The 26986-nt window shown below is 44.9% G+C and overlaps 1 protein-coding gene across 2 annotated transcripts in view; it reads right to left on the bottom strand.

The window, feature by feature from the left end:
* The window catches only part of AGBL1 (AGBL carboxypeptidase 1), a 402258-nt gene that overhangs the window by 340296 nt on the left and 34976 nt on the right, over positions 1-26986 (bottom strand). For both annotated transcript variants that reach the window (XM_083475009.1, XM_083475010.1), the window contains exons 4-5: positions 26450-26581; positions 21754-21847 (exon numbers count right to left, since the gene is read on the bottom strand). In XM_083475009.1, the coding sequence (XP_083331135.1) occupies positions 21754-21847; positions 26450-26581 (226 nt within the window). The remainder of the gene's footprint in view (positions 1-21753; positions 21848-26449; positions 26582-26986) is intronic.

Below are 26986 nucleotides of genomic sequence, written 5' to 3'. Positions count from 1 at the left end.
AAGGCAATTTCAGATCCAGTGCCGATATAGATTGAGATAAGATTCACCACTGTAAAGGCTTGTGGGGAAGGGGAGGGTTTCAATAGACATTGCAAAGAGAATAGAGGTGGCGTCAGTCTGATATGTAAGGGAGAGCATTTTAAAAGGTAAGTTCCAAGTCACATGGTATGGAATGGGCCTTCTAATGAGATGGTATGCAGCTACAGAAGGCTCCATTCTGCAGAACTCAAGTGATTGGTTGGGTCTATGAGATAATCTTCTCTAGTTACAGCACCCCCCCCCCGACTACAGACCTACACCCTCAGTGGGAGTACAACCCTGACCAAAGCACACAACTGACCAATTATCTGGACTCAGGGTCAAGGGAACACCTAGTTGGGCATGTCATTGCTATCACCTTGTTCACGTCATCAGGCCACATCATTGAAATTGATCATGTGACTCACAGGAAATGCTGGAAATAGAAACCTATACAATGGTACCTTGGAAGCTGAACACCTTGGCTCCTGAACAAATCAGCTCCCAAACGATCGAAACCCAGAAGTGAGTGTTCCGGTTTTCGAACATTTTTCAGAAGCCAAACGTCCAGTGTGGCTTTCATGGCTTCCGATTGGCTACAGGACACTCCTGAGGCTAATCAGAAGCTGTGCTTTGGTTTTCAAACAGTTCCGGGAGTCAAACGCACTCCTAGAATGCATTCTGTTTGAGAACCAAGGTATTGTATATTAAATATACATATATATATAAATAAATAATCCATGCTCCAGGTTACGCATGCACACGTCAGCAGCAGAAATATGAAGTTACACAGCTCAGAAAATTCCGCCACTTGTTCTGCATGAATAAGCTAAGACCCAAGCAACTTACATGGGAATATGGGAAACTGCATTATATCAAGTCAGACCATTAATCCAGTATTGTCTATTATAACAATTGACAGTGGCTCTACAGTGTTGGTGCTGACCTTTAAAGCCCTAAATGGGTCCAGTATATCTGAAGGAGCGTCTCCACCCCCATCTATCTACCCGGACTGAGGTCCAGCGCCGAGGGCCTTCTGGTGGTTCCCTCACTGTGAGAGGCCAAGTTACAGGGAACCAGGCACAGGAGGACCTTCTCAGTAGTGGCACCCACCCTGTGGAACACCCTCCCACCAGATGTCAAACAGAACAACAACTACCAGACTTTTAGAAGACATCTGAAGACAGCCCTGTTTAGGGAAGCTTTTAATGTTTTATGAATTACTGTATTTTAATATTTTGTTGGAAGCCACCCAGAGTGGCTGGGGAAGCCCAGCCAGACGGACGGGGTATAAATAATAAATTATTATTATTATTACAGCAAAATTTTCCCATCTCCACCTGCAGATGCTGCAGATTGAACCTGAGGCTTTCTGCATGTAAAAGAGATGCTCTACCACTAAGCTATAGCTCCTCCCATGTGTCCACATGGTCTCTTTTCACTTTTCAATCCTGCTTTTCAATCCTCATTTGTAAGTAGCAGTTAAACCACAGTTTCCCAATTTGGATGTCATAATAAACTGTTGTTTTATAAGCCAGGACAGAAGGACCAAAGCTAAGCATGTAGAAAGGGGGATGGGTGAAAGAGGAGGGAGTAAAGAGAGACCCAGCTCATTCATGGGCTTGTGGCTGGACCATCCCAATACCTCAAAGAAAACCACATCCGAACTTGAGAGGAGGTGGAGTTGCGGGCTTCACGCCCTCTCCACATGTGTGGGGGCTGGCTCTCAGCCTCCGCACAGTTGAGGGGATCCCTGGCCGCATCATCCCCTGGCCAGCCAATCGACTGGCCTGGGGGGGCGTGGCTTGTGCAATATCACACTGGCGCAGCCAGAGATCTCCTTCTTTTGCCGCCTCAGCTCATCGGGTTTCCTACCCTCCCACCCTTTAGGTTTTCCTTTTGACCTTGCTATGGACTTTGGTTGGTCACCGTTAAGGGGCCTGGTAGGAATTTTTTCCACTTGGCAAATTGGCACCAGCCACTTGGTTTTTCGCCTACCTTGTAGCAAATCGCCACAACTTCCTCGGCATTGGTGGTTAGGCATTGGTAGGGGTATTGTCACGTAGATGAAGGGGGGGAGAAAGAGCCATCACCTCACCCGAATATCGAAGGGTAGTCCGGTAAAGAATTCCGGGGGGCGTGGCCCTGTCCAAAGCCTATGGAGGTGAGGGCCTAAGGCATGCCCCCGAGCAGTGACCCCGGGGGAGTTCCTAGTTGATGTGCATCAGCAGGTCTCCCCCTACTGGTGGTTAACCCTTCCCGGTCTTCAAGCAATCGGACTGAAGCCGGATAGTTGGTTAGGACCAATGCCTAAGCCAATACCACTCATTCCTGTAAACAATGAAGTTGTGGCCATTTTTTGCCCATTAACCTAAATATTTGTGTCATGTGTCTATTTCCACTGGGGGGGAGGCGGAAACTCACCATGCAAAGCTTGGGTGCCATGCAGATGTGAGTTTTTAAAAAACCAGGTCTGTGACTGTATAATGAAATTTGTATTTGCTGCATTTGTATTTCAAATTATTTGTTGCATTTGTTTTTCAAATTGTTTGGTTAGGAGCCAGATGACTACTCTGCTGCAAATTATTTAGCAGCTTGACAGTGCTGTTCAAAATGCATAATCATATGAGATGCTTTATAATCAAAAAGCCTTAGAGCTAGAGAAATGGACAAAACCTATAGCGATCTGGCTGCCGAGCCAATCGCTCCGAACAACAAAGGCCTCTGAAGCACCTCCAAAACCAGCATGTTGGACAGGGAACAAGCAAACAGATTGAAAAATGCTTCTTGCACATTCAGTGTGTGCAAACTACGGACATAAGCAAGGAGGAAGCTCTTCATTGTTCTCTGTGCCAAATGAAAATGAGATTATCTAACAAGACTGGACAAGCACAAAGATGTGGTAATAAAGGAAAACAATCTTTTATCTTGATACGGCCAAACCCAGGGGCCCATCAAACTTCACAAAATCCCTCTGCAGAAACACACTTTTGTGTAGAAATTAAGCAGGTATGAGGCCGCATATTGATGGTTTCATGCAGGCAGGATTCGCCATAGCTAGCTACAAGGGAAAACATAGGTGTACACAAACACTGCATGATTTTCATGCTGAGTTCAGCCTGAAACTGTGTCCCATGTAGAATTTTGCAAGATTTCTAACAGCCCCTTAGATCTGGGATACAGCACAATACAAAGGAACAAAGGATGAGATTGTGACTCCACCACCCTGGGGTCCTCTAGCTGGCTGGGGCCAATGGGGGTTGTAGTCCAAAAAATTAAATTGCTTTCCCCACCCCAATTAATTCTCCTTTTGCTTGCAGTGGAAGAACATGGCTTACCTTGGGAAGGCAAATTGAGAGTAGCCAGGCAATCTGCCTCTGCAGCTACTAGTGCGAGTGAACAGTGGAAGGCAGAAGAGCCGTAGCACCATGATGGAAGAATTGTTTTGCATGCAAAAAGTCCCAGGTTCAACCCCTAGCATCTCCAGGTGGGTCTGGGAAATACTCCTGCAAATAATACCAATGGGATCCCCAACCCTTAAGCACTGGGCCATCACAGTTAAGTGTGGGTGAAGGCAAAGCTATTGTGTTAGGTGAGCATTTGGTGTTAATGGACCATGAGGAAGCACACCACAAAACTGTGAGTGGTTCTGGCTCTTCCCTGGGTATCATCATCCCTCCCTTTGTTCCTGTGCATTGTGCTGCATCCCAGCTGTGGCTCAAGCCCAGGGTTTCCCAAACAGTTCCCATCTTCCTTGACCATTGGCCCTGCTCGCTAGGGGTGATAGGAGTTGTAGTCCAAAAAGAGCTGGAGGCCCAAGTTTGGGAAACCCTGCTCTAGCCTGATTAGGCAGTCAAGAAAATCAACAGTTTAAAATATACACTATAACAGGGCTGTCCAACAGGTTGATCGTGATCTACCAGTTGATCGTAGGATCTTCCCCCTGCCCCGCCCCCGCACCAAAAACAAAAAGGTGGACAGCCCTGCACTATGATAAAATTGCAGATTAGAATACATGTCAGCTTTATATGTCAAGGTAAAGGTAAAGGGACCTCTAACCATTAGGTCCAGTCTTGGCTGATCTTGGGGTTGTGGCACTCATCTCGCTTTATTGGCCAAGGGAGCCGGCGTACAGCTTCCGGGTCATGTGGCCAGCATGACTAAGCCGCTTCTGGCGAACCAGAGCAGCGCACGTAAACGCCTCTTACCTTCCTGTTGGAGCGGTACCTATTTATCTACTTGCACTCTGACGTGCTTTCGAACTGCTAGGTTGGCAGGAGCAGGGACCAAACAATGGGAGCTCACCCCATTGCGGGGATTCGAACCGCCGACCTTCTGATCAGCAAGTCCTAGGCTCAGTGGTTTAACCCACAGTGCCAACTGCTTCAAGGAAAGCTTATCTAAATAGAAAGGTTTTTAGAAGGTGCTGAAAAGAATACAATGGGCAGGGAGTTCCAGAGTTTAGGAGCTGCCACACTATAAGATTGATTTGTTACAAATGCAGAAGAATAGCTACACATTATGGTCTGCACATTCATCCTAGAGGTGCAGATTGAGTCAATCCAGACTGGAATTTGCAAAAATCGAACTCCTCATGTCTCCCTCCCCACCCCCTGCCCTAAACTACTATATGCAGGTCACTGAACCCTTCGCCTCCTACAAGCCTCTGCCTCTCCCAACTGCTGCATGTTATAAGGCACTCTGGAGATAAAAGATGCTACCATCAAAAGAGAACCCAATACAGAGTGTTCTCAGACTGTAACGATGTATGGGAGATAAGAAGAGTGCTCATTTTTAGACTTATCTGCAAGGAGATAAAATGCAGCAAAACTAATTTGAAAACGCCGAATGATTGGGGAGGGCTGGGGTGGAACAAACTAGAAAAATGTAAAGACCAACTTATAGCAAGATAAGGGGGAAATTGCAGGATGTGTTCACCCCAACCCTGGCCATGGGGATGAAATGCATGTCAGTGGAGAGGATCTGCTAGAAGAGAGCAATGGGAAACATAATATCATACAATGAGCCCACTGGTTCAGGCCAAAGGTACATCTTGTCAAGCACCCTATTTTCACAGTGACCAAGCAGGTGCCAATTGGACTGGGCCAACGCACCCATGAGGCAAGGTGAGGCAGCCACCTCAGGTGGCAAGATCCTCCAGGGGCAGCAGATCATGATGTCAACCTTTCTTCCTTCCTTCCCTTGTTCCTGGTGTAGATTTTCCCTGATGTCCTTCTTCCCTGGTGGGGAGGGGGAATGCCATTTTGGTGGGTCATTTGAGTGGGGGGCAAATACAGGGATGGGAATCCTGTGGCTCTCCAGATGTGGCTGGACTCCAACTCCAATCATCCATGGGCCGAGTTGATGGGAGCGGGGGTCCAGAAACTACATCTGCAGGGCTGTAGGGACCCACCCCTCACTTAACAATTTTATAAATAAATAAATGCTTCCACCCATTTTGGCGGGTGGGGGGGTTATATTCTGTACCAAAAAGTTTTACAGTTGCTTCCATTCCAGGCGGCATCTTTAAGTGCTGCTTTTCCACAGTGCTGCACAGAAACTGACCCACTGATTTACTGAAAGTTTTTTTTTTCCTCCTGTGAAAAAGGCTTACATTTTTTTCCACCTCAGTCTTGGGACACCTGAGAATTTCTTTAGAATTTCAGCGGGTGCAGGGTTCAGCTCATCATTACAATGTGGATGAGTGGCGTGTGCATGCATTTGTGTTTCTTTCCACTGAATGTTTCTCAGGTTCTCTGCAGCCTCCCTAGCTGCCTGCACTTCCTGATCTGAAAAAGCCCCATGGAAGGAGCTGCCTCGTGATGTCTTCCCCTGGGCCATCACTGAAGGCACCCAGGAAGGCTGCAGAGTGCAGAACCCTGATGAGATGGTCTATAGAATGAAAGAACAGACACTCACAAATACCCCCCGGCTGCTTGAAAAGTAAGGTAAGCAGGACGAAGCCCCTGTACAGTACTCCACCCATGAGAATTTCACCCAATTTTTTTCTCCCCTTTGATTTCTTTTTGAAGTGCCATTTTCTGTTCTCCTAAGTGATGAAGAATGGTCAGGAGAAATGGCAGGAGAAATTTTTGGCACGGCACTAAGCAAGATTTCAGCTCCTCCTTGGATTAAGTCCAGGGGCAACTCAACCCCAGGCTTTGTTTATAGATTTCTGTCTTGGTGCTGTCACTGTTGATAACAGCCAGGGAGGTATGAGTGAGGTGAAGAGTACTGACAAGTTTATCATGGCAGGAGCCTGTGTATTGTCTCCATCGCCAGTCCGCCATGCTGTACCAAACTCATCGTACTTGGCCTTGCACGGAAATTTAGGGTAAATTTAGGAAGGACATTTCCTTGGGGCTGCAGAACCAGGCAAGAATCTGGCAAGTCACAATAAATGCCTAGCATATTTTTTACTGGATTTTCAGACTCTCAATACTGCTCAAGCAATGCTTTTTGGGAAGGGTTGCCCAGTGTAATTTCCAGTTTAATCCTAAAAGGGGAGAGTGGCTTGTCAATTGTTGACACCTACAGTAAGAACATAATAAGAGCCCTAACTGGATTAGGCTATTGGTCCACCTACTTCAGCATCCTGTTCTCACAGTGGCCCCCCACATACCTATGGGGAGCCTGATAGCAGGACCCGAGCTCAAGAGCACTCTCCCCTCCTGTGGTTTCCATCAACTGGTATTCAGAAGCATTCCTGCCTCTGTGGAGGCAGCGCATAGCCATCATGGCTAGTGGCCCTTGGTTGCCTTATCCATGAATTTTCCCAGTCCACCTAAAGCCATCTAAATTGGTGACCATTCTTGTCTTCTATGGGAGTGAATGCCATTGCTGAAGTATCTGCTGAGTTTATCTATGTTCCTGGGTAGCAGACTGAGCAGGCAGATGGGTTACCTGTTCACAATCTCCTCCATTAGGGTGAGATGTATTTCTATTTAAAATGTAGACATTATTTCTAAATTGGCATCTATAATAATAATAATAATAAGAAGAAGAAGAAGAAGAAGAAGAAGAAGAAGAAGAAGAAGAAGTTATTTATATCCTGCCCTCCCCAGCCAAAGGCGGGCTCAGAGCGGCTAACAACAAGTAAAAATAGCACAGTGTACATAAAATCACACAGTCAATTCATTAAAATACATTCTAAAATCAATTCAGAATCAAATTAATGGCAACCATTGGGCTAGAGTTCTGTGAGGATTACAGAAGGAGAGAAGGGGTCAGCCTGTGCCTTGGCCAAAGGCCTGGTGGAACAGCTCCATCTTGCAGGCCCTGCGGAAAGATATCAAGTCCCGCAGGGCCCTAGTTTCTTGTGACAGAACGTTCCACCAGATCGGGGCCACAGCTGAAAAAGCCCTGGCTCTGATCAAGGCCAGCCTAACCTCCCTGTGGCCTGGGATCTCCAAGATGTTTTTATTTGAAGACAGTAAGGTCCTCTGTGGGACATATCAGGAGAGGCGGTCCTGTAGGTACAAATTAGCGCCTTCAAATCTATGTCCTCCTTGTTACTGATAAGGTGTTTTCCCCTGCTTTTGGCGATGAATCACCCAAGCCGACAGAAGCTGCAACGGCAGCAGCTACGCAAAACCTTTCAGGATATAGAATAGCCCCAGGTGATTAAAATTATAATGTGTGTGTGTGTAATCATCTATGGTGAATACAATCAGGAGAGGGGGAATCAAATGTGCACAGTGCTGCTAACAGCTGAATGAAAAACATCCTCTTCTGACACTTCTCAGGAACTGTTTATCATCATGCAGTTCAAGAGCCCTCGCGGGATTCTTTCCCTTTTTGTCTCAGGGACACATGAGGAAACAGCCAGGCAGGAGGGTGAACTGAAACATCTGCTGCCGTTGTCTCTGCAGTGATGGTAATTCCAGAGAGCTTGCATACAGATTTCCTCTGTGCAATCAGAATGTCTGAACAGCGCCAAAATCCATTTTATGACCTGGGCCAGGGGTTGCCAGTGCGGCACCCATGGGTGCAAAGGCACACTTGAGGTGCACAAAAAGCCAATCTTAGATACCTTGCCTCCACACACAGGAGGAGGTGAAGGTGGTTTTCTCCCATGAAAAGTACATGGAACTGGAGGAAGAAGTGGAAAGAGTCAGGATCGACAAAAGGAAGTACGTCTTCACAAAGCACAGAGTTAAATGTAGTTAAACCATTTGCTTCCAAATACCAACATCCTCCTTCAGATGGCGCCAGAGCTGTTGTCACACCATCGCCTTGGCACCTGCCATCTGGAGCAAAGTCCTTTTGCAACTGCCTCTCCCCACCTCGCTGGCTCATCGTCTATTTTCAAAACCTCATCCGAAAGCATCTATTTCCCTCCCGTGACTTTGCCTTTTAATTTTCCAATCTCTCTCCGCTTCTGCCGTTTCGCTCTTCCAGTGCCAATACCATATAATTCGGCACTGTAACTATATTTACCCCGAGAAGCATTTCTGACATAGCGTTGCTATGAAATCAGACTTTATTGCTTATTACAGCTCAGGCAGGTTGTTCTGGGAAGGAAATGATATAGACCGTAAAAACAGATATGCAGGGAGAAGTGTGTAAATGAAGATGCCTTGACTTCAGAGCTCATTTGTTCTATTAAAATGGCCCATTGCATAGAACTCAAATGCAGTGTTTTATTTACTTATCCTACTGATGTCACCTCCCTCTGTGCCATGCAATCTGAAATATGAAGTGAGCTTAATAACTACCTAGTGTAGCAGCGAAGACAAGTTCCTTTCTTCTACAGCACTATAGAAGCAGCACTACTATCTTCAATGCCAGCATGTGTGCTAAGTACTGGACAAAACACAGAACCCCCCCCCCCAAAAAAAAAAATCCCCTGCCTAGTCATAGTGAAAGCTATGGTTTTCCCAGTAGTGATGCATGGAAGTGAGAGCGGGACCATAAAGAAGGCTGATTGCCGAAGAATTGATGCTTTTGAATTATGGTGCTGGAGGAGACTCTTGAGAGTCCCATGGACTCCAAGAAGATCAAACCTATCCATTCTGAAGGAAATCAGCCCTGAGTGCTCACTGGAAGGACAGATCCTGAAGCTGAGGCTCCAATACTTTGGCCACCTCATGAGAAGAGAAGACTCCCTGGAAAAGACCCTGATGCTGGGAAAGATGGAGGGCACAAGGAGAAGGGGACGACAGAGGACGAGATGGTTGGACAGTGTTCTTGAAGCTACAAACATGAGTTTGACCAAACTGCGGGAGGCAGTGGAAGACAGGAGTGCTTGGCATGCTCTGGTCCATGGGGTCATGAAGAGTCGGACACGACTAAACGACTAAACAACAACAACAACAATTATGTGCAAAGTTAAAAAGTCCTTCCTTTTGTCTGTCCTAAATCTTCCGCCATTCAGCTTCACTGGTTGAACCTAGGTTTTAGACTAATGAGAGAGAGGGAGGGGAAACTTCTCTCTGTCCACACCAGGCATAAACTTGTACACCTTCATTCATGTCCCTCCTCGCTCCCCTTGTCTCTCACGGCTTAAAAGCTGCAAATGTTTTAACCAGTACTATTTTTCTAGAAAAAGAGGTGCCGGAACTCACTGCGAACGCCTCCCTTGTTGTCTTATAATGGCAGTGGTGCCCACCTAAGAGATGCTGGAACTGAGCTGTGGCTGAAAAAAAGCCCTGGTTGTAACCTTTCCTTATATGCATAGTAGATGGGAAGCTGCTGTGTCGCTCTTGCCTCCATGTATACAAAGCAACATGCAATTCTACTGTGAGATGCATTCAGCTACAAGCTGTTGTGCCCCAATTAGTGGGAGGTTCTGCCTTGTACACAAGCTGTCCTTCTCAAGAAAGTGCTTTCCTTTTCCTTTCCTCTTTTTTTCCCCTTTCTTTCTTTGCTTAGCAGGATGTTCTATTCTAAATACCATGTGCAGATCTGAAAGGAAAACTCACAAATCTGCCTGTGACCTAGCCAAAAGTACGTATATTTGGAGTTCTCCTCTGGGAACTCCAATAGGGGATCAAGTGAACTGTACAGTAACTTCCAAATAAGTGGGCATTAACTAACAGCGAATTCTTGACTGCATTCCAATAGAATTGTATGTTCCTGTCCAAGTAAACACCCAAGCAGCTCGGCACAATTAATGAGAAATCAGCAACTAACAAGGGGAATTAGGGCTGATTTGCTTCCCGCTTCACCTCCAAAACTGCTGCCAGATAAACATATGTATAAAGCTGTCCGAAGACTATTCCTCAAAATGTACCGATCCTTGGCAGCCACACTTGTATGTTGCCAAGGAACTAATCAGTGTGTCGGTGCACTGAGTTCATTTCTCATGCTCAAAATATTGGCTGGCAGAGACTGAGGGAAGAAGGGGCACTCTTGGGCTTCCAACTTCTGCTCAAACATTGGGAGGCAGAGGCTAGTTCAACCATAGCAGAATTTCACAGCTTGAGCAAACAGTGTGGTCTTCCGGAAGCAACCAGTAGGGTGGTGGTGTCAACCAGATCTCTTGTCACCAGCTTCTCTGCACTTTCTGAGGTGGGAGGAACAACACGGGCATGGTGCAAATGTGTTGGGTTGACTCCACCAGTGTGTTTGTCCCATGCTGTCTTGACCCTGTCCCTTTCGGGAAGCTGCAGTGCCATCAATGGTGGGTGGCCAAGTAAGCACCCCCATGCCGACCACTACCGATGACTTCAAAACCACCATTAGTGTACTCCTCCCTGTCTTTGGCCTTGTTTGAGAACTTGAGAAGCATGCTGGATCAGGCTAGTGGCCCATCTAGTCCAGCTTCCTGTTCTCACAGTGGCTGACCAGATGCTTGTTGGAAACCTACAAGGAAGATCTGAGCACAAGAGCACTTTGTCCGCCTAGCAACTGGTGTTCAGTGGCATACCGCCTCTGACAGTGGAGGTGGAACATGGCTGTTGTGGCTAATAGTCAAGGTTGGCCTTCTCCTCCATGCATCTTTCTAATCCTCTTTTAAAGCCATCCAAGTTGATGGCCACCACAGCCTCCTTTTTTCTTTGCCTGTTACCTTTGGTCCCCCAGTTTCAGCTATCTGAAGGTCTCCTGCTCTCTTCTGTAATGCCTCTAATCTTTCTATTTTGCCTCTGGGGATGCTTAAGGAATTTGATCTTCATGACTTCATATACAAAATTAGCAGATCCACTTCTCTCAGTCTAATGTGTACACGAGAGCTTAAGCTATCCATTGGATTTTATGCTTCTCTGCCACGGGTATCTCCTTTCAGTGTTTTTCAGTTCATTTGCTATTATTTTCTGAGCTGTTTTTCTGTTTTCCTAAGCTCTTTTTATTACATTGTGTGCATCGCCTTGAGACATATGTGGGGAAGATGACTAATAAAAAATAATTTAAACATGTCCAATATGCCTTTTAAATGCATACGTTTGGAGAAAATGTGCATTTAAAAGCACATGTTGAGAGAGAGAGAAATACAGTATACAGTTAAATAGATATTAAACGTTATTTTGTGAGGAATCTTCTTTTTTCAAATTGCAGATTAATGTAGAAACAGAATGGAATCCTGGGTTTAAAATGTGGAAGAATCATAGAGCTATATCCATTCCTAATTGGCTCAGAACAAAAATCTTTCCCAGAACATCTATGTGATCTTCTATGATATGTGATGCCACCTAGCTCTGTTCCTTTAGATCTCGGCACAAAACCATGAATTTTCCTTTGGCTTAAGCCCTTAATCTTTATTCTCAAGTGAAATGAGCATTGAATGCTCATATAGCTGCCTCTGATCATGTTCATTTCTAGTTACCCTCCTTCCTTTCCAACCCTTAGTCAATCAGAAGTTCCCGCAGCCCATGTCAAAATTAGATGGAAAACTCCTTAATGCAAGGATTGGCTGTTGGCTTTGAAAAACACCATATACAGAGGGTGGTGAACCTCTTCAGAGACTGAATAAGTCTGGATCTGGGGACTCTATTCACTAGCCCTGCTTTGAGTGTTTTGGCCTGCCTGGAACAAGTCCTGAACCCTGATAATGCTTCTTGCTCACCTGGATGGAGGGTAGAGAGGGATGCTTGAGTGTGAGAGGAACTAGTGTATTGCACAAGGTAAAATTTACATTCAAAGCTCTGCCCACCTTTGCCTCTGTCCCCACCAACCACTGGCATGTCCAGCCTGGAAGGTTGTCCAGAAGAGAACGTGTTTCTCTGTCTGGAAAAGATTCTCCATTTCCGATATCCAGTGGTGGTGCATTCTTCACCATGGTTGAAAAATGTCAGACATAGCAAATCATTGCATAACCATTCTGGTCACTTTGCTTCTGCCCACCCTCCACAACCACAAAATACAACTGCAAATCCCAAGTTCACTTTATAGATTGAGTTGTATGGTGCTATCTATGTGCATGGCATTTTACGAAGTACAAGAGGACAGATCCCGAGGTACCTACAAATGTTATTTTCATCTCCACTTTCCTCTCTGTCACATCTTGCCCTTAATCAAGATGCCCCCTTGGCTCTGGGCAATACCCACTCAACCTTTCAGTAAAGAGAGGGCAGTGCACTCTGAGCTTATGCCTGTCTTTTCTAAGACAGCCTCTGTTGTTTCGCTTCACAGAGGAACAGGAACTGCTGAAGCACCAATAAACAGCGTTTGAGGATAAGCAGGAGTGCTGATCGCTTATTCCTGCCATAAATTACCTTGTAACCCCAAGGCTAAGTATTGCTTGCATCCGAAGGCCCACCAGTGCCTCGCTGCTCACAATATTAGAAGGCCATCCAGCAAGATTTGACACTTCTTTGAAAGATTGCCACTGGTGAGTTTATTCACTGACGACTGTGAATCGCATAATATTAGAAATGGCTGAAAAATCCGCCCCTATCTGATCCAAGGTGGGGGAGTACATTTCTGACGGGGAATAATGAGTCATTTGGCATGCATCCCAAAAAAGGTCAATTGGGGCATGGGTGAACCTCCATCTAAATAGCCCAGGGGCTGATGCCAGTGAAATAAATAGCACCATGTATCTTGTTACTACATGCTAGCAGGCTTAGTAAATAGCTCTTGTCTCTGTGATTGACAGGGCTGGCTCTCGAAGTGACCTTGGCTTAACCGGGAGATGGCTGGCCACCTTCATGGAATGGGATGTATAGACATCTCTCAGGAGGGGTGAGCTGTGCATTCCATATTCTTGGAACCTAACCAAATAGCAAGGACCATACATGCCTTTTTGAGGGAAAGCTGTCTGCTCCTTCCTTCCAGCCAGAGGAGAGATTTCTGAGTGAGTGCAAGAACTAAAGGGCGGCTGCATTTGTCCGGAGTAAGGGGTAAATGGGCATATGAGGATTGGGGATGGGTGAATATGTCAATTTTGGTTTCTCATGTTTCCAGTCTTAGAGTACAGCAACCCACATCAGTTTGCAATTAAACTACAAAGTCCTCGTGAAAATTCAACAGTGTTTTAGAGCTAATTCTCTAATAATAATAATAATAATAATAATAATAATAATAATAATAATAATAATAATAATAAATGTTTCACTTAATAATCCTGAGCTGGTAAATAGCGTTAGTCAGGAGTTTTAAGATTTTTTTTTCAAAGAAAAAATACACCAGAGGTCGCTTGGTCTGCTATAAGGGATGTGAGTAAGGCATGTACACGCAGGTCCCATAGAACCCTAGAGTTGGAAGGGACCACAAAGATCATCTAGTCCAACCCCCTGAAATGCAGGATTTTCAGCCGAAGACCCTGACATATAGCTCTCCGGCCTGTTTTAGAACCTCCAAGGAAGGCAAGTCCACCACCACTATCCTCACACTCACTATCTGAAAATTCACTTATCTGCATGTAAAAGACGATGCTCAAACCTCACTGTACATTCCACATATTCAGATATCTAATCAGCTGCCTTCCTTATTTCCTTGTTTGTTTACTGGTTGGTGGCAGCCGTTTTCAGGCGGAAACCACGGAGAGTGTGATCAGATGAATCAGAGAACAGGAGAAATTGGATAGACCATTTTTTCCCCTTTTGTTTCTCTTTTTCTGATTGGCTGCAGCCATTTCAGGAGGAAACCATGGAGAGAGGGAGGAAAGAGATTGGACAAATTCCACATTAGAAATGTTTGCATAGGAAATAATGAAACTGTAGACTCGTTATGCGAATGCTCACCTAACAAACGATTTCTAAGGAAGGTATCATGATTGTTAAGAGGGACTGTCACATTTTTAAAAGGTGTAATTATTTTTAAAGTGTCAGAAACACAGAAAAAGAATATTCAGCAAGAAATTCAGCTGAAAACTAAAATTAACACTTAGATTTTACGTTGAAATAAGTGGAATTTTATGGCCACAATCCGAAGCACCCTAAACACATTTACTTGAAAGTAAACCGAGTGCCGCAACCCCAGAGTCGGCCACGACTGGACCTAATGGTCAGGGGTCCCTTTACCTTTACCTTTTTAAACCTCATTGAACACAGTGGGACTTGGATCTGAGTAAGCTTGCAGAGGGTGGCACTGCACAGTGTCTACATTTGACTGAATATTTTTAATGGAATTTACTTCCAAGTAAGTGGGTTTGGGATTAAGGTACTTGTCTGTGACGTTATCACGCAAAGATTGCTCTGAGCATTCCCAGGATAATGGCTGCAAACTTTTGCATTAATGAAGCTCTCAACTGAATGAATTTTCCAGCAGCGTCAAACCTGCTGTTTGGAAGGCCCCAAACCAGCCAGCCATGCTCTGTAATCTCCTAGCCACACTGGTGCATGTCAGATTCCCATTATATATCTGCTTCTCTGGAGCCATAAAGTGCCTCTATGGCTAAACGCTATTCTAATCACAGGCAGCAATCCAGCAGGAAGGACAGAGGGAGGGCAAACAGGATTTGCTTACTCAGTTAAGTGTAGCAGGGACCCATCAATCATGTCTTCAGTAGCTGCAACTGTCTGAGGCCAAGCACTTCAAGAGCCAATGAATTTCCAGGCCCACCGCTTTGCAAAAGCACGCGCATGCACGTACGCCGTGACCCCAGCTCTTAAGAGGCACAGCACATAAATCAAAGAGGAATTTTCCTTAGGATGCTTTGAATGTCTAGGACACACGTGGGTATCATTCATTGAACTGCTCGTTGCCTTCAGCTTTGAATACTAAATGTCTACATCCCCGAGTCTTGTTCGCTGAAAAATACATGGCCAGATATTTAAAAGGAAGGAAGTTGTATGATCAGATGCTTGTTCAGCTCTCAATTAAAGCAGGGCGGATTGTGGCCCAAAACTGTAATGTCAGGGAACTGACATCAGAGCGAGAGGCGAAGGGGAGGCTCTCTGATGATGCGGGAGAAGGACCCAGCAGCAGGGGGAGAAACAGCCCAGTAGAGGGGGAAGCAATTCAGCGCAACACCAGGGATAGAGGGGGGCTGATGGGGGAATCAGAGAGAGGGCTCCAGGATTCTTCACTGGACATCAGTGAGGAGAGCCCAGGTCCTCTGCTGCCCACGCCCTCCCTGCGCAGGAGGCTCCCGCGCAGTGAGAGAAGGCGGAGACTGGGCGTCAAACAACTTTTATGCTGGAAGAGGTTCAAGAAACACCCACTGACGGATTCTGCCAGCGATTGAGGCAGCCACGTTGAGAAGGGGCTGCGCGGTCAGAAAGGTTTAACAAGGCAAATTAGCCTAGAGAGGAACCAGTTTACGCACGAGTAACTCATACCCACTAGATGTAACTTTATAGATTTGGAGCAACTAGAGAGAGCAAAATGTTACCAGAAGGATGACAGTGTTACATGTGTTGTGGCAAAAACCAGGAAGGAGTTTCGTGGAATTCAACTAAGGGTAGAATTCAACATCACACTCTTCCAGTTGCTCCATCTGCTGATGCATTTCAGTCTGCCAGACAGAATGATCCCCTGCACTGTTTGGGGGATTCTCCTGATGCTCCCCAGAGTGAATTTGGGGTTGGGGGCAGGGAGGGGGAGGGGAGGGGGAAAGCCGAAATGTGCAAGCAGAAAAGTCCTCGTGCTTTTCCTTCCACTGACAGGGCTGGCTAGGTTTAATCCCACCCTAGCACATTTATTATGGGATAAGCTTTCACAGACCAGAGTGCACTCCATCAGGTGCATGAAACGTAATCCTAAATTGGCAGGAATAGATACGTTAGAGGTGATGTGAGTTGAGCAGCTAATTTGCAAAGCAACTAGTCACTGTGCACATTCACCGTGCATTTAATCAGTTCACATCATAAAGAGGGAATTGGGCGTATTTCCTGAGCAGTAAGCAATGGGTTGTATTCTGTGCTGGTCCTGCTCAGAGTTGACCCCTTGAAATTAACGGACATGAATAACTTGGGTCCCTTCATGTCAATTGACCTCAAAGAATCCTTGAAGCTGACTTTTTTAAAGGATCTTGAGTGTTGTTAGGAGACCCCTATTCTGATCACAGACCTACAATTTCCAGAGTTTCTTGTGGAGAGGGACTGACTGTTAAACAACTTTGGGAATTGTAACTCGGGGGGGAGGGGGGAAATAGGGGTCTCCTAACATCTCTCAGTGCCCTTAATAAAGTACACTTCCCAAGATTCTTTTAAAGTGTTTAAAGTGTCATCATAGTGCTTTAAATGTATTGTGTGAATGTGGCCTTAATTGGATATAGCACTCCATATCACTCTATACTGGGGTAGTTAACCTTTTTACACCTACCGCCCACTAATGCATCTTTCTTGATGGTAAAATTTCCTTACCACCCACCAGTGCTCAATGGAAGGAGGATTCAGCTTGTGACGTAGAACCCCCTACCGCCCACCTAGAATCCTGAAACGCCCACTAGTGGGCGGTAGGGACCAGGTTGACAACCCCGCTCTAGACAGTGGTACCTCTGTTTAAGAACAGCCTTGTTTACGAACTACGTATTCAGTATACGAACTCTGCAAAACCAGAAGTAGTGTTCCCATTAGCAAACTTTACCTCGGTCTATGAATGGAAGCCGAACGGTGGAAGGACACTGGCAGTGGGAGGCCTCATTAGGGAAAGAACGCCTCAGTTTAAGAACAGCTTTGGTTTAAGAACGGACTTCCAGAACGGATTAAGTTTGTAAACTGAGATACCACTGTACAGTGGTACTTCTGGTTGTGAATGGGATCCGTTCTGGAGGCCCGTTCGCAACATGAGCAGAACGCAACCCGCGTTTGCACATGCGCGGGTCGCAATTTGCCGCTTCTGTGCATGCACGTGACGTCATTTTGTGCATCTGCGCATGCGCGAGCGGCGAAATCCAGAAGTAACCCTTTCTGGCACTTCCAGGTCGCTGCAGGACGCAACCTGAAAACATGCAACCTGAAGCAAATGTAACATGAGGTATGACTGTACAGTGGTACCTCGGGTTAAGTACTTAATTCGTTCCGGGGGTCCGTACTTAACCTGAAACTGTTCTTAACCTGAAGCACCACTTTAGTCGCCAGAGCACAATTTCTGTTCTCATCCTGAAGCAAAGTTCTTAACCTGAAGCACTATTTCTGGGTTAGCGGAGTGTGTAACTTGAAGCGTATGTAACCTGAAGTGTATGTAACCCGAGGTACCACTGTATGCGTATGTAGGAATGTAATGTTTCCTGAGGATGAGCATGCAAGGCTTAGCTGCATGGTAGATGGTCCCAGCTACTGCAATCTGCACACATTCAAAAGCCACATGAATGAGGTTTGCGTTACACACCATCGGTGGGGTGTGTATGGAAGTAATCTTTGGTGGAGAAAATTTGATCAAACGTTTTGAGAAACAAATCACAACATTGGAAGGAAACAGAGAACTGACAGGAATCTGATCTTTTTACATTAAGCTCATGAATCTGCAGATAAGATACATTGATCTACATGCAATGAGAATAAATACTGAACACCTTGTTTGCCAAATATGTTGGCTCAGTGGAAGAAAAGTGACCTAAGGGGTGTTTGTGGGGTTTTGTGGGGTTGGAGGGGGTTATGATGATTCAGACAGAAAATAAAACTGAGGAAAAGGCAACTCTGTAAAACTCTGGCAGCCTTTCTCTACACTTCTGGAACAATGAGGAAAAGGAGAAGATAGATGTGGAAATGATGTGCTCATTAATGCAAGTTATAATGTGAAGAACGGTCTTACGACCGGAGATAAGTAATGGGAGTATCTTGAATTCTTACAAAGGTAATACATGAATTGAAAGCAGATACGATGACATTAATATGTGGCATTAAAATCTTTCATTATGATAAATGCTGTCTGGCGGAAGAAACTTTGAAAAATAAAGGTGAAGAACCAAGCTCTATCTTATGTGAATGTTTGGCTCCAGGTGCTTCTCAGGCTCTTTCTCCTCCCCCCCCCTTTAATCTGTTCTTTGATAGGTTAACGTCCTTTGATGTTTCGTTATATGTATTTGCTGTGCTGTTGAGTGAATTGCAAGTTTCCTTTTGATGATATGGCTGCTGAGGATTGCAACTCAGTCTTGTCACTTTTTTTATTTGTTTGTTAAAACATTGATAGCCCATCCCTCCCCCACCTTAAAAATATGTTTTTGAAACAACAGAAACAAGTAGAACGCAATCAACAGGAACACAACAACTGCAGCACAACAAAGACTTCAAAATCAGCAGAGATAACCACTAAATACAGCAGTAGTGGGAGACCCCAAATTGGGGGTCAAATGCAGCACTCCAAGTCACTCTATCAAGCCCTCTAAACTCTCACCAGACCACACCTACAGTGGCCCTGTGTCACACCCTGAATGCTTTTGCCTGGCTGGAATGGGTCCTTGAACTCTGATCATGCCTCTTGCTTGCCTGGATGGAGAGTAGAGAGGAGTGTTATCAGTTGGTAGAGCATGAGACTCTTGGGACTCAGCTACGTTAGTAAAGAAACAACGATTTGAATGCACTATAAACATGCAACGCCAGATGGTGCCAGAGAGCAGGACATTTTTATACACAATTTTACATAGGGTTTTTTTAAAAAAAATGTTATAACGATTTAATTTCTGACTTATTTATAGAGTTTTTTCTTGCATTGCAAGACGATGAATTAGATGATCCTTGTGGTACCTTCCACTGACACCAAGCAGGCGTTTTCATTGTACTCTTTTCAGAAGTGGCTAAAAACATATTTCTTTAGGAAAGTCTACCCAGATGTGTAGAATGTTGACATGCATTTTAACCTGGGTTTCCTTCCTTCCTTCCTTCCTTCCTTCCTTCCTTCCTTCCTTCCTTCCTTCCTTCCTCTCTCTCTTTCTTTCTTTCTTTCTTTCTTTCTTTCTTCTCTCTCTGTCTCTCTCTGTTTCTTTCTTTCTTTTTGGCTTATTATTGGTTTCTAGTTATTCTTTTAATGTTTTATATGACTGTTTTAAACTGTTTTTGTTCATTATTTTATTTTATTCTTTTCTAAAGTACTCTGAGGTTTGTTTACAATCAAACAGTATATATATATATATATATATATATATATATATATATATATATATATAATGCTCCACCCACATTTGCCTCTGATCCTGTCCATCAGTGGCACATGGCCCTTGGGAGGTTGTTCAGAAAGGAATGTGGCCCTTGTGCTGGAAAATGCAATGCAGAATCGCCATGAAATGAAGGTTCCTCTGAAGAGCCATCTCTTTTCTATGTGGCTGAACAGGCATTGTCGTGAAAAAGAAAATGCATGGTGTTCACTCACTTTGCTGCCCAGGTCCTGCTAACTGTTGGTGTCCCTCCTCTCCTGTCTTACGATGCTTCATCTTTAAACTGGGCTTGGGCCAGAGACCCCTTCAAAGAGAGGGCTCCTTCAAACTGGAGACTGACTTCTGTAAACTAGGCCACATGGCAAACCTAGAAGGCAGCAGGGTGCCCTGACAGCTGCCTGAGTGTGCTGGGTGCAGGTGAAACATTCATTTCATGGCGATTCTGCATTGCCTTTCCAGCACTATATGAAAGAAAAAGAGGACACAGCATTGCATAAAATGCACATGTGCACTGTCCAGATTTCTCCCACCAACCCCAGCCAGTGTGGCTGTTTTGCCTACTTCAGCACAACCCTATGATACTGATGGAACTTGTAGTCCAAAACATCTGGAGTGCACCGGGTAGAGTAACACCTTTATTGGAACCAATGACTACGGTATTGTTTTTATTATTGCTATACAAATTATTAGGGACGCGGGTGGCGCTGTGGGTTCAACCACAGAGCCTAGGACTTGCCAATCAGAGGGTCAGCAGTTCGAATCCCCGCAATGGGGTGAGCTCCCGTTGCTCGGTCCCTGCTCCTGCCTACCTAGCAGTTCAAAAGCACATCAAAGTGCAAGTAAATAAATAGGTACCGCTTCAGCAGGAAGGTAAACAGCGTTTCCGTGCGCTGCTCTGGTTCACCAGAAGTGACTTAGTCATGCTGGCCACATGACCCGGAAGCTGTACACCGGCTCCCTTGGCCAGTAAAGCGAGATGAGCGCCGCATCCCCAGAGTCGGTCACGACTGGACCTAATGCTCAGGGGTCCCTTTACCTTTATACAAATTATTATTGCTGTAGCTATTACTATCATCATCATTATACAGCAATGCTATGTTCTTCTTGCATCCAGCCATCTTAGGGGCATCTCTATTATTGACATATTATTATCATCACCATCATTATCACAATTGTAATTTTGCAGTGCAATGTTCTTCTTGTGTTATTATTATTATTGCTGTTATTATTGTTGCGATGATTCAGCAGCACTGTTATTATTCTTCAGGGGCGCTATGTTCTTCTTGCATCTGTCCATCTTCAGCACATCTTTTCCACAGTCGCCCATGTCTTGAGCTTTGATATTTCTCGGCGCGCCTCTCCTCTTGCTTCCTGCCACATCAAAGCAGCAAGAGAAGCAGAAGCAGGCGCAGCTCTGGGTCACGTGCACCTTCTCTTTTATAAGGCGTGCACGCCTTGTAAATCTCGCTCTGGGAACTGGCTGGGGACAGGACCAGAGCAAGACAGCTGTGTGGCTAATTTTAACTTCACACTGGAGAGTCACAGCAGCTTTCAGACTTGGCAAGGGAGAAAAAGGCACTAAAAATAAATAAATAACAGGGTCTCTCTGACCCTTGAGGTTTTAGTGGGAGATGCATCTGCAAGGCAGCATACTGTGTTATCCATTCAGTATCCAATTCCTCCTCCTGTTTCCATGACATTTAGGGGACGGGCTGCAACGCAGCAGTAGAGTTCATGGTTTCGCATGCAAAAATTCCCAGTTACAATGCACTGTATCTCTAGACAGGACTGGGAAATGCTCCTGTCCGGAGCCCTAGAGAGCAATGGCCAGTCTATGTAGACAAAATATAGGCAACATGATGTTTTCCAGATGTAGGCCAGATGTAGCTCCTTTCATCTGTTAAACGGTCTCCCTCGGGAGGTTGTGGACTGCCCTTCCTTGGAAGTTTATCAGCAGAGGTTGGATGACCACCTGTCATTGATGCTTTAGCTGAGATTCCTGCATCGCAGGGGGTTGGACTGGATTAGCCTTGCAACTCTACACTTCTATGATTCTACCTCTGATGTTGGCTGCAGCTTATGGGAGTTGGAGCATCTACCCCTGACGTAGAGACATATCTGAGCTTGGTGAGCTAATAGTCTGATTTCCTTTATGCATGTGGACATCAACGCCTTGGCTTAATTTGGGCTGGCACCTTAGCATAAGGGGAACATTTACCTCTGTTCACTCCCCAGCCTGTCACTTTGGTCTTAATACCTTTGCCACACACACACACATACACGTCCAGAGAAGGTATCCCAGAAAGTCCCCCCACTACCTTGTCGTTCTGGTGTGCTTCTTGGTGTAAGGTGTAATGACTTTGAAGAGCAGCTCCATAGCTCCATTCACTCCCAACATGGTTCCCACGGTAACTGTGCAAAGGAAGAAAATAGGCAGTCAGGCTAAAACTGGAGGGGGGGGGGAATAGTATGGTTTTGGAATCATAGCCTAAGAAAGTGGGCTTCTGGGGTTGTTAACAAATTTCTGGCTCTCTCAGCAATCTTATTATTATTTTTTATTTGTTTATCCAATTTCTATCCTGCCCTCCCTCTCAAGGGAGCCCAGGGCGGCAAACTACATAGCAGTAAACAGTTTAAAACAAATAAAAACATCCAAACATATTTCAAAAATAAAAACCTCTTTTCAGACCAAGGAAATCTGTAAGGGAATGAGAGCAGTCTTAAAGAGTTGAAGCATTTATCCATCTGGCCCCACTATCCTGCCCCTTGACTTGCTAGTTTTTAAACTGTGGGTTCAGGAACAGGACCAGAGTCAGCAGGTGGTACTCTCAGGTGGATGCTAGGGCCCTAGCAGAGCTTAGAACTGATGCCTGTCCTTGGGGCCCCATTATAATAATCCTTTTTCTTGTGCACTGATGAGCACCAGGCACTGGGCCTGGAAAGCCGTGGCCATTTTTATTCCCCACGATGCATTGCTCTGGGCAATGGAGGACACTAATGCGGTGGCACCCAGTCTTCATTAGAGGACACTTTGCCCAAGGCTTCTTCAAATCTGGAATCAGCCCTTTTGGTGAAACCTGGGGAATTACTCAGTCAGGTGTTCTGTAACTTCCCTGAAAGAGTTTGCCCACTACAGGAAGATATTTCCCTGCTATGCTCAGCAACATGATAAAGTTGGGTGTATTGGGGTTTAGTCATATCTCAAAATGGCAGACTTGTGGCCAGCACTCTGTGTGAACTCTGTGTTCAGTCAGTGTAGAAAAAGGAATACCAACCCTTGGAAGCCAGTGGATTGGACACATTAGGAATTTTGAGGAAATGCTGTGCAAGCCAGTCCCAAAACAGCTCTTATGGAGGTGTTTAAGAGAGGTCAAGCCAGTACAAACAGGAACCAAGCAGGAAGAACAAACACTTTTTAATCTGGTGATCCAATCAACATCAGGGCACACTATGCAATGGACTATCAATCGATTCTAATCACGATTCGTTTTTGCTCAGTAGCAACCCAGTGGAATAGGGACTAAAGCCTGCCCATAAGAACCAGACTCCAAGTGAAACAAATCACTCAGTTTATTAATATACAAAGCTTAAGTGAAATGAAAATGAAATTATGAATCTTATAGAACTTATAGAGAAAATTGAATTTATAGGAATACAAAACAACATAAAATATGATTACATTTAGAGCGACTTAAATCAATTGGATATAATTTGCATATGAGCTATGAAGTAGCATTGACAAAGCAATCAAACTAAACGGAAGATGCACTATTATGGATTAGATCACCAGATTAACAACAGTCTCCCACCCATTGTGGATTTTTGAGTGGAGATTTCTGCACAATATGAGGTACTGGTAGGCACACTTGCACCCAAGGCACCACCCTGACAAGCCCTGGTAGAACATACAGCAGAGTCCTCTGCAACACATACTCTCATAGGTGGCCCATTTCTCAGCTTTGATAAACCATTTGCCCTCGTGATTTCTCCCTTGCCATCTAAGATGATAAATTTGCAGGAATGTACCCAGTCACAAAACTTCACGTTCACACCATTTGTTGAAAGGGCCCTGATGTTGTAAATATTCCCACGATTGCAGAACAACACCGCAGCCATTAACACAACACTGCAAACCCTACAAGTGTCCCTATTTTCCAGAGACAGTCCCAGATCTAGAGAAGCTGTCCCAGTTTCTGATTTGATCCCAGAATGCCCCTATTTCCATTGGAGAAAAGTTGAAGGCTATAAAGTTATGCAGCCCCCGAGCCAAAGAGCTAAGTAACTATAAAACCTTAGAAGACATCTGAAGGCAGCCCTGTACAGTAGTACCTCGGGTTACATACGCTTCAGGTTACAGACTCCGTTAACCAAGAAATATTACCTCGGGTTAAGAACTTTGCTTCAGGATGAGAACAGAAATCGTGCTCCGGCGGTATGGCAGCAGCAGGAGGCCCTATTAGCTAAAGTGGTGCTTCAGGTTAAGAACAGTTTCAGGTTAAGAACAGACCTCCGGAACGAATTAAGTACTTAACCAGAGGTACCACTGTATAGGGATTTTTAAAAATGTTTACTGTTTTAATATATTTTTATTATATATTTTGGAAGCCACCCAGAGTGGCTGGGGCAACCCAGTTCTATGGGTGGGGTATAAATAAAATTGTTGTTGTTGTTGTTGTTGTTGTTGTTGTTGTTGTTGTTGTTGAATAGCAAGTCCCTATTTTCATCGGAGAAACGCTGGAGGTTATGACACTGGCCACACAGAGAGATCAGTGTTGCCAGCTTCTCAAGTGCCTGTACCATATTTTTTTCTGCCATGACAGCAGCAGCACCCACAACTGAGCTTGGCACACACTTTCGACTTAGGCATCCCAAGTGGCTGCTGGCTCCTAAATCTGGCCTTGCACCTCAGCATTCCAGCTCCTCATTCTGCTGCATGTGGCAACCAGGCAAAGTGTGAGCAAGGACCCTGACACTGCAAGGCACATGGAGGGGGGCTGCGGATAAAGCACCCTGCAATCTAAATCCAGATGCATTTCAGTGCCATCTCTGTTACATTCACCTTTCGAATAATGCTTATCTCAGAAGGGCTGGAAGAACATGCTTGGCAGCCTTCCCAGGAAGGTCCATAGTGAGAAGCCAGTGGGGCTCCTGTAAACACATAGGAAACCCACGAGGCCAGCAGCCAGTAGCATTAAATCTTCAGGGGGAAGATCTGAAATGCTAAGCTTGTCGAGCCATGCCAAAGGCTGGTGGCCCAATTAGGATTCTCCAAAGGGGAAACAACCACTAGGTTAGAGGAGGTCAAGAAGGAGCAGCGAGAGCAGTTGGCAAAGACTGATGACGTCGGAAATTTGGGACAGAATCACCAGTCGTTCCGCCAGAGAGAATCATGTGCAGACCTACCACTAAGCAGGGTGAAATAACCTTGGAGAAAGCAGCTAGAGAAATGTCCACCACCACCACCACCACCCCACACACACATCTTTCATAACAGTAAGATCTTGTGGACACTGAATCTTGTGGAAAGCTGAATGTTGGAAGATTCAGGGCATATAAAAGAAAGTCCTTCTTCACGCAGTGCATAGTTAAACTATGGGACTTGGTCCCACAAGTGGCAAGGATGGCCACCAACTTGGATGCCTTTAAAAAAGGATTGGGCAAATTCATGGAGGGGAAGGTTATCAATGGCCACTAGCCGTGGTGGCCAAACTTCCGCCTACATGATTGGAGGCAAAAATGCTTCTGAATACCACTTGCTGGAAACTACAGGCAGGACTAAGGTTGCTAGACTCCAACTCCCATCAGCCTCAGCCAGCATAGTTGATTACCAGGGGTGAAGGAGGGTCCAATATCTGGAGGGTCACAGCTTAGCCATCCCTCTTCTAAAACCTGCCACATTCTACCAACCCAGGTCATAATTGTAGGTGATCACAATGGCACCACTAATTTGCCTGCCTATGATGATCCAGAAGCTGAGAAGTGCCGGTTTGAGTAAGCTGGGGTTCTGAATTTTTAATACAGTGGTATTTAATACAGTGGTACCTCGGTTTTCGAACAGCTTAGTTCATGAACAACTTGGAACCCGAACAGTGCAAAACCAAAAGTAGGTGTTCCAGTTTCTGAACTTTTTTTCAGAAGCTGAAAGTGCTCCATTTTGAATCCCCCTGTGTTTCCTGTTGCGCTGCTAATTTGCATCCCCCCCATTGTAATTCAAGCCTTCTGTTTCTGATTGCAGTGTTCTAAGGTGATATTTGGAGCTTATATTTGGTGCTTTTGTTCTTGCATTTTTTGTTTGAGGATTTTTCAGTTAATTTGTTTTTGTGACTGTGTGGATCCCAGTTCAGCTACTGATTGTTTGGTTGATTGTGTGACTATGGAAATGGATAAAAGCCCCCCATCCAAACAATGACTATCATCAGTGCAGGAAAGAAAAACATTTTTTTTTTTATCATCTACAATGCTGTTTTTTTTAATTTTATAGTACAGCACATTGATTATTGCTTTCATTTTATGGATCAATGGTCTCATTGGATAGTAAAATTCATGTTAAAATGCTGTTTTAGGGGTTGTTTTTTAAAGTCTGGAACGGATTAATCTGTTTTGCATTACTTTCTATGGGAAAGTGCACCTTGGTTTTGGAACGCTTTGGTTTTGGAACAGACTTCTGGAACGGATTAAGGTACCACTGTATTGTCACGATGTTCTGGATTGTGACTCCCATCATCCCATGTGGAACGGAAATCTTCAGTGGGGACAGAGAAGTTGCTAGAAGAAGCCCCCCACTAACCATCTCCTAAACAAAACTTGCTTCCCAAAATTATCCACTCTATTTGCAGGCAGTAAAACTGGGCCGGGGGACCACTTTGACAGATAAAGGGAGAAAAGAGAAATTATCCAGTGATTTGGGGGGGGGGGGTAGGAGTAGGACTGTGCATCAGCATCATTCCATGGAATTATGGGAGGAAAGGGCTGTTAACGTACACAAGGAAGAAGGGAAAGGGATTGCATACTCACCACTAGAGGCATAAACATGCAGTGCCCAAAGGCAGTGGGTGAGATTCTGGTGGTGATTTAGGTTTTTCCTTGCCAAGCTGAGTGTCATATCTATCACCTCCAATCTTTGTGCCTTCAGCCCAAACTTCTTATCTGAGAGACAGCAGGAGGAGGAGGAGGAAATGATTTTGATTATTTATTTTTTAACAAAAATTTTGAATGTCACAGGACGGTTGTCAAACCTCCAAGCAATTTTCAAGAAATATTAAAATTATCAATAAAAACATTTTTCAAACTTATTTTTTAAAAAATTGAAACTAACAGAAAAAGAGATTAAAACACATCAACATCCACGTGCCCGGATAGACTTGCCTTTTTTAAAAAAAATGTCTGACGCAAAGTAAGGTAGCTTCCTGGGTTCCTAGGTCCGCCAACCCCACACCCCGGTCTAAGCCTCAGTGAGGGAAACACAACTGAATACTACCTCTGTGGCTTTGACAGTCCAAAGTGCCTCAACTAGGGACCTCATTTTTTTGAGGTGACAGAAACATCTCACTC

Source organism: Podarcis liolepis (genome assembly GCF_965112155.1).
Source record: "Podarcis liolepis genome assembly, chromosome: 14".
Taxonomy (NCBI): Eukaryota; Metazoa; Chordata; class Lepidosauria; order Squamata; family Lacertidae; genus Podarcis; species Podarcis liolepis.
This window is presented reverse-complemented; position numbering and strand designations above follow the sequence as displayed.